This window comes from Sciurus carolinensis, unplaced genomic scaffold (assembly GCF_902686445.1).
Source record: "Sciurus carolinensis unplaced genomic scaffold, mSciCar1.2, whole genome shotgun sequence".
Taxonomy (NCBI): domain Eukaryota; kingdom Metazoa; phylum Chordata; class Mammalia; order Rodentia; family Sciuridae; genus Sciurus; species Sciurus carolinensis.
The window spans coordinates 857,451-866,339 of record NW_025920119.1 but is presented as its reverse complement, the minus strand read 5'-3'; the positions used below and the strand labels follow the sequence as shown (position 1 = coordinate 866,339).

Genomic DNA, 8,889 nt, shown 5'->3' with positions numbered 1-8,889 from the left:
CAAGTACACCCTGGTCCCTAACCCCTGACTCAAGCCTACCCCATGGTGATCTAGAGTGGCCACTTCTTGGCACTGTGGAGACACCACTGACTGGCAGCCACCCTGGGAACACCCGTCCAGTCAACCTTGATCAAGAGACCTCAGGGGGTGCTCTGTGCTGATCTTATTCCAGACAAGGAAGCTGAGGCACAGAGAGGGACTGGTGGGCTCTGCCACAGTCCTAAAGTTAATCTGAGAAAGAAGAAAAGCAGTTTATGGAGCACCTACTACACCCCAAGTCTTCAACTACATTATGTTATTCAGTGCATCACCACTGAGATGAAAATAACTGACATGAACAAAATTAAGAAGGAAAGATTTATTTTGGCTCACAGTTTGAGGCTGGCTCCATTGCTTCAGAGCATAAGTGAGGAAGATCATGGTGGAAGAGTGTGGCAAAGGAAAGCTGTCAGGTCATGGCAGCTGGCAAGCAGAGAGAGGGGAAGAACCCAGGGAGATGAAACCCTCTAGGGCATCACCCAGTGACCCATTTTCTCCAGAAAGATTCCACCCCCTAGTCATCCAGTCAAATCATTAATCCATCCAATGGGTTCATTCAGGAGGAGGTCAAAACACTCACTCCTGGTCCTCTCCCTTCCCCCAAACCTGGACATTGCTGCCCAGGGGTAAATCCTTCAACCCATTAGCTCCTGGGGGACATTGCAAGACCCAACCATAATGAATCAGGTCATCCACTTTACACTATCACCCAGTGTCATGAAATATTCTCCCCATTTTCCAGATGAGGAAACCCAGGCACAGATTTTAAATGGAAATACAGGAGAGATGACAAGAATAATTATAGCAGTGGGCAATATTCACCAAGTACAACACAAAAAGCAAATCATTTTAGCACAACAAGCCTGGCTCACAGCAAGTCCAACTCTTTGACACTGGTATAGACCCATTTCCCAGAGGTAGAAACCATGATTGAGTGGAAATCATTTGCAGACATCACCCAGCCAGGACGTATCTGCAGCCGGGCATGATCCTGCCCACCGGGGAGCAGGCCAGATTCCAACCTCCCTGCTCCACACCCCAGGCTAGACAATCCGAAGCAAGCAAGGCCAGACTGGGCTTGCAGTGTTGAGAAGGCCTGCCACCTCCTCAGAGCCCACAGGTGGACTAGAGAGGGCTCTTCATGTGGCTGCACTCAGAAGGCCAGGTGCCCACTGAACTGTGGAGGTGTGGAGGGGTTTCTAATCCCCGTGAGTCCAACAGCCCCTGGTGCTTACAGGAGCAGGGGGAGACTATGTGTAATCTGGAAATGTCTACAAAGAGGGAGGAAGACATAGAAAAAGGGACAGGGACACAGCATGAAGGCCATGGAAGCAGTGAAAAAGAGACAGAAGAACATAAGCCTGCACCACCAGAGCCTCAAGCCCGAGGCCCTAGTGAGACGCCCCGTAGTCCGGTACCCTGCAGTGGGAGCTTCCCTAGGTTCTTCCTCTAAGCGGAGGAGAAATGTCTGGCTTAAGCAGGTCAAAATGCTGCAGAAGAGCACAGACCTCTTGATAAGGAAGCGTCCCTTCAGCCGCCTGACAAGAGAAATAGGTCTGAAATTCAACGTGGGGTGGTCTTCAATTGGCAAGCCCAGACCCTGTTGGCCCTTCAAGAGGTGGCAGAAGCATCTTTATTTCACCTCTTTGAGGATGCCTACCTCCTCTCCTTACATGCTGGGTGAGTCACTGTCTTCCTCAAGGTTGTGCAGCTGAACAGGAAGATCAGCAGCATTGAGGAAGGACTTGGTTGAACTCCTGCAACACTGTCTCTGGATGTTACCTGGGACTCTCAGGAGCCACAACTAGACCCAGTGGTGTCTGAGGTGTGACCTGGATTTTGCTTTCTCTGAGCAGTGTGTGCATGTTGCCCTTCAAATTTTCTTTATGAAGGAGAAGACTGCATGTTTCCTCTATAGCAGAGGTGTTGTAGGAGACAATCAATGATGTTCCAAAGGCCTGGAAAGACTTAGTTGGTGTGTTACTCACATGACTCCACTTCTACCAAATAATGATTTATGGAAAAGAAAAGTGAAAGCGTGACACATGAAATCTGCCCAGAAACAAAATGGCAGAGATAACAAGTTAAAAAAGAAAACAAAACAAAACAAAACAAAAAAAAATTGAAAGCTACTTATCTTTGAAAAGGCACTTCCCATTGTGATAAAATGCTTAAAACCAGATTAAAATCCCTGTGCAAAGCAACACCCAGGGATAATAGAAGAAACTGCAAAGAATGATAGACTAATTATTATCAAGTTTATAAAAACTTTAGAGCAAAACTATAAATCAGACGACTCTGAGGTTTCTCCATCCTAACTTCCCAGAATGTCTCTTAAGGTAGTAATTTTAAGTAGTGCAGTGCAATGTTGCCCATGGACCTTTTGGATGACTGTAAACAGGATGCAGGACTTAACTTCAGGGTGGAAGAAATCAGTGGCAACAAAGTCTTAACTGTGAGGAGTTATACAGCAATGTATTGTATATTTAAAACCATTTTCTCAAGAAAGTTCTAGCTGCTTTCATTTTCTGATCAGAATTGGAATCGGTGCAAAATTCTTGGAGGGCTTGGGGGTGCAGTTTTTTGTTGATTGACCCCTGGTAGTTTGTACTGGGAATTTCATGGCCACCCTGAGAGGTCCAGAGGGTCTGTACTGGCTGCAGGGCCTACAGCCTTGGTGGTTTGCCTGCAGTCTCTCCTTTGCAAAACCATCAGAAGCAAAGCTGCCACAACTGTCATCAGAGAATGACAAGGTTTCCATGGAAATCAACTTTAAGTATCTAAATTTCTTTAAGCTGTATACTCTGAGACCCTTTTGAGATGAGCCTCCATGCTGGCGGTGGGTGCCCAGGCTGTGCTCTGGGCCAGGTGAGCAGAGCAGCCACTCAGTGATCCCACAGAGGAGCTGCAGTGCGAGCCACCTCCAGATTCATAATGTTTTATTTTCTACTCTGTTTTTCTTTTCTTTTCCATTTCATTTTTGGATGTGAATAAAACAGGAATCTTTGTAACTAAATGCCCAAGCCAACTTTAAAGCACAAAAAGACTGAGATGTGTAAAAAATCATTTATTAGAATAAATGCATATTTTTTTCATGTAAACCTTACTCTTTCTTCCAATTTTTTTGTTAAAACTGCATGCAAAAATTTCAAGCTGTAGCTTATTTTACAATATTAAGTGTTTTTCTTCCAGAACATTGTGATTTACTTTGAATATAAAAATAGTATTACCATATAAATAAAGTTATTGTGGGAAGTTTATCTGAGCTGTATTAGAAAGGATTAAAATAATCCCCAATTTTTGTAAGGATGAAAATGTATCCAAGAAAAATAGGAAGATTTCAAGTAATTAACCAGTCCAGGATTGATTTCCTTCCTGTACCAAACAATCTAGGTGATTTCTAAAACATCCACAGCAAATGTAAACAAAATTATGAGGCAGAAAAAAAAAAGCATTTAAGAAGCATTTGAAAAAAAAGCATCTGCTGGCACACTGCAACACCCTAACCTAGCCGTAGCCTTAAAGAAGTATGGAACTATTGTAGTCAATATTCAGTGTTATGACCAAAAGAAAATAAAAGATGGTAAAATAAAGTGGTATATTTCAAATTAAAATTAATTATAAATGTCACATATACATTTAACTGTGAAATTTTGAAATCCATCACATACTTATGGAAAGAAATATAAAGTGAAATATTTCACTACATTTGCTAGTGACAGTAAATTATGTTGAGATTTATTTTCAATATTGATGATGTAATGTAATGTTACATTGCTCCAAGTTTTACACTATTTATTGGTAGGTTTTCAGATAATAGAAATTAATGGGAACTGAAAACATTTTGGACAAAAGCCCCCATACTCTAGTTGAGGTACATTTCTTGTACAAAAATTTTAAATTGTTTTGGATGGATTTTCAATCTGGGTGAACAATGATGCTTGCTATATAATAAATAATTGAAACTCATGAAGTAATAACAAAGGCAATGATTTTAAAATAGCATATCCATGAGCACTAGTTTATAAAACACAATTTATTAATATTATGTTTTAATATTTGCTTAAATATGCATTGGAACTGAATTAGTTCAGACACCTAAAGTAGTTGAAAAAATCTAGAAAGACAATGGGAAAGTAACTAGGGTTATAATGCAAAAAGAAAAGGTACTTTCTTATAAATATTTAGCTAAACTAAAATAGTAAATGTATGCTCCGCTATCAGTGACTTCTTTACAGTTATTAGGTGTTGTGTTCAGTATCATCTCACTTCAATTTTTAAGAGCACACATACCCACGCATATGTGTGATGCATTTGAATGCCTAAATATTGCATATGTCTGTATTTCACTTTGTGTACATTTATTAAATTATAAAGATCTGATTCCTTAAAAAATTTTATCTCAAGAATATCAAATGAAATTAGAAATGATGATATAAAAATAGATATGAAGCAGACAGTAAAATATGTTAAAATTCATAGATTATAAGGAGATATGATACACACTCATATGGTCATAAGAATAAATATATACAAGACAGCAGTGGTGCAACAAAAAATTGAAGGTTAGGAAATTCAATGTGAGTTAAATTCAAAAATGCACCCAACATGTCACCAATGTTAGTTGGACTGATTTTATGTTGAGAAATTCTTTTTAGAACATGTAAATCTTCACACAATCTTGATATCAATGTTTTTAGAGGAAGGTCTTAGGTAGCTGTTTTTAGTACTTGTGCTGGTGTGTTTTTTTTATTTTTATTTAGCTTTTAATTTTTTACAAACTGCATTTTGATTCATTGTACACAAATGGGGTACTTAATTTTGTTTCTATGGTTGTACACAATGAAGATTCATACCATTTGTGTAATCATACATGTGTACATAGGGCAATGATGTCTGTCTCATTCCACCATTTTTCATACCCCCCTCCCTCTCATTTTCTTTTACATATTCTAAAGTTCCCCATTATTCTCTCATTCCCCACCCCCACCCCCATTATATATCATTCTCCACTTATCAGGGAAAACCTTTGACCTTTGGTTTTTTGGGCTTGGCTTATTTCACTTAGCATGATATTCTCCAACTCCATCCATTTATTTGCAAATGCCATAATATTATTCTTCTTTATGGCTGAATAGTATTCCATTGTGTATATATAGCAGAGTTTCTTTATCCATTCATCTGTTGAAGGGCATCTAGGTTGGTTCCACAATCTAGCTATTGTGAACTGAGCTGCTATAAACATAGATGTGGCTGTGTTACTGTAGTTTGGTGATTTTAGGTCCTTTGGGTATAAATGAGGAGTGGGATAACTGGGTCAAAAGGTGGATTCATTCCAAGTTTTCTTTGGATTCTCCATACTGCTTTCTAGAGTGGCTGCACCAATTTGCAACTCCACCAGCAATGTAAAAGTGTGCCTTTTTCTCCACATCCACACCAACATCTATTATTGTTTGTGTTCTTGATAAAAGCCATTCTAATTGGAGTAAGATAAAATCTTAGAGATGTTTTAATTTGTATTTCTCTAATTACTAGAGATGTTGAACATTTTTTTCATATATTTATTAATTGCCTGCGTGTCTTCTTCTGTAAAGTGTCTGTCCAAGTCCTTGGCCCATTTATTGATTGGGTTTTTTGTATTTTTGTTGTAAAGTTTTGTAAGTTCTTTATAAATTTTGGAGATAAGTGCTCTACCTGAATTGTGTGTGGAAAAGATTTTCTCCCACTCTGTAGGCTCTCTCTTCACATTCTTGATTGTATCCTTTGCTGAGAAAAATCTTTTTTAGTTGAAGTCCATCCATTTATTGATTCTTGCCTTGATTTCTTGTGCTTTGGGAGTCTTATTGAGGAAGTCTGATCCTAAACCAACATGATGAAAATTTGGGCCTACTTTGTCTTCTATTAAGTGCAGGGTCTCTAGTCTAATTCCTATGTCTTTGATTCATTTTGAATTGAGTTTTGTGCAGGGTGAGAGTTAGAGGTTTAATTTCATTTTACTGCATATGGATTTCCAGTTTTACCAGCACCATTTGTTGTACAGGCTATCTTTTCTCCATTGTATGTTTTTGACTCCTTTGTCTAGTATGAGGTGACTGTATTTATGTGGTTTTGTCTCTGTGTCTTCTATTCTGTAACATTGGTCTGTCTGTCTATTTTGGTGCCAACACCATACTGTTTTTGTTATGATTGCTCTGTAGTATAGTTTAATGTCTGGTATTTTGATACCTCCTGTTTCACTTTTTCTATTCAGGACTGTTTTGGATATTTGAGGTCTCTTGTTCTTCCAAATGAAGTTCATGATTGCTTTCTCTATTTCTATGAGGAATGTCATTGGGATTTTAATTGGAATTGTATTGAATCTGTATAGTGCCTTTGGTAGAATGGCCATTTTGACAATGTTAATTCTACCTATCCAAGAACATGGGAGAGGTTCTCATCTTCTAAGGTTTTCTTCAATTTCTTTCTTTAATGTTCTGTAGTTTTCATTGTACAGGTCTTTCACCTCTTTTGTTAGATTAATTCCCAAGTATTTTATTTTTTTTAACACTACTGTGAATGGAGTAGTTTTCCTAATTTCTCTTTCAGAGGATTAATCGCTTATGAATAGAAATGCATTAGACTTATGCATATTGATTTTATATCCTGCTACTTTGCTGAATTAATTTATTAGTTCTAGAAGTTTTATAGTGGAGTTTTTTGGATCTTCTAAATATAGGATTATGTCATCAACAAATAGTGACAGCTTTAGTTATTGCGAATGGAAACTTGATAGAAAGAAGAAACTAACAAAGAAGAATTAATTGCTTTTTTTAATTGCAAAATCATAACATATAAAGTATCATTCACATCTTATATTTTTTGTTTCTATTCATCTTCCAATTCATAATATTTGGTCAAGATGGGAGAAAAATGATTATGGCTTTCAGATTTTTAAATTATAACTAATGTAAGACCTTTAATTCAATTTACATTTTCCCACTTATCAACCCATCTTTCCAGTTCAATATTTCTTCACACACTTCTCTCAGTCCTTATCCTCAAATGTCACAGTCAACACATACAGATCCATTAAGTCAAGGAATCACACCTACATCAGTAATTAAGTAACTCTGAAATTTAGAAAAATTTCTCTCACAGAACTTCTCTGTCCCCATTTTCTTATTTTGTTTTTATTGTTTAGAAAAACTTATTGTTTGCATGAAAGTTCACATTTATACACCAACCTACCATTCTTGGTCTAAAATGAGTCCAATTGTTTTTACTGATAATCCTGCAACTCAGTTGCTGCTATCTTTTAATATTTTTGTGATTTTTATGCTACTCCTTTAATTCTAAAATAAGTCACTACCACATTTATTTGCTGATGAAGTTAAAAAGTCCCACTTAGAATGACCTGACATTTTTTTTGTTTCTACATGAGATATTTTGTATACTTTTCCTTGCTTTCGTATTCTCAGTCTTTTCTTCTATTGATATAGGTCTAAACCTTTGTAAGCCCTATTTTGTGGGTCAGTGCTGACAAAATTCCTAAAATTTTTTCTATATTAATTGCCAATTACAATTTTAGTGGTCGTTACTGAAGAAATAAAGGACAAATGGGAAGAAACAGTAATTAGGTTAGTAATTAAGACAAACAAAATTCAAGTTGCATTTTTTTTGTATTGCAATAACATTTTTCTTGCTCATTAAAAGAGTGCTATGTGATTTTTCTTATAAGCCAGATTTTCTTTGAACCCTCCAAATTTACATACTTCTGTCTCAACTCTACCAATATGCAATTTTATAGGGAAATAATTATTATATGATACAAACACCAAGACTTACATAGCAAATTTTCTTAAGAGTAGAAACTTTAGAGAACTTTGAAAATACAATGCATTATTGATCTGATTGTCTTAATAACCAACAAATTACTTTTTCTAGGGCTTAGTTCCTAACATCTTTTAATGTTCCTGTAGAAGAGGTTAGTATTTGCAACACCAGGTGCCTAATTAGGAACACTCCTGTCACTGGAGGATATCTCAACCTTTGTTCATGCTCAATCATCATGTTCTGAAATATACAGTGTAGTGAAATGCATCTTCTAAATGCCAATTTACTTAAATTGTAATAACAATCCTTCATCAACTGACAAAAGAAAAACCCCTGTATGTACACTACTTCAAAATCTGGTTCGATTTTAATATAATTTCAGGAATCAGCAGTGACATACCACTGGAGAAAAAATAAAAAGCTTGCTGAAATTGAAAATTGCCTTGTAGCTTATTTGTTATTAAAATGAAGTTCAGTTGCTTGAAATCTTGTTTAACAATTAAATCTGTTTTAGTTAGGCAGTGAGATACTGTGTATTATCTGTGAATGTCAAACTGGTACAGACATGCCTTAGCATTGGATGTTACTTGAAAATGTGAATTTAAGAAAATGTAGTCACATTGATCACCACATGCAGGAGGTTGTCTTTTAGAGTAATGAGAGGATAAACTAGTTCACTTAATTTGCCCATCTAATTTGAAAATTCATAATTAAATTAGATCATTATATTAACAAGAATGATGATGACAAAGCTGAGTGCCATTATATTAACAAGAATGTTGATGATGACAAAGCTGAGTGCCAAAATTTGAGCTAATTACATACAACTAACCAAAAATTGAATGCTCAAAATTGTAGATACTATACACTGAATACTAGGATAGTAAGGGAAGCCACTATTGTAAAGCATATCACAAAGTTTTTTTGTATGTTACCTTTGCAACATCAGTGTTTAGGAATGTATACGGAAGTTCAGAATCAAAGTCAGGGTGGATGTTTAATCTCAGGGCCACATCAGCTTACAGATAGGAGTTGACA

General features: G+C 36.6%; 1 protein-coding gene across 1 annotated transcript in view; it reads left to right on the top strand.

Moving 5' to 3' along the window:
• Nucleotides 1-1,355: 1,355 nt before the first annotated feature.
• The window catches only part of LOC124973672 (E3 ubiquitin-protein ligase RING2-like), a 47,648-nt gene continuing 40,114 nt past the window's right edge, over nt 1,356-8,889 (top strand). The window contains exon 1 of the mRNA XM_047537466.1: nt 1,356-1,453. Coding sequence (XP_047393422.1) covers nt 1,356-1,453 — 98 coding nt within the window. The remainder of the gene's footprint in view (nt 1,454-8,889) is intronic.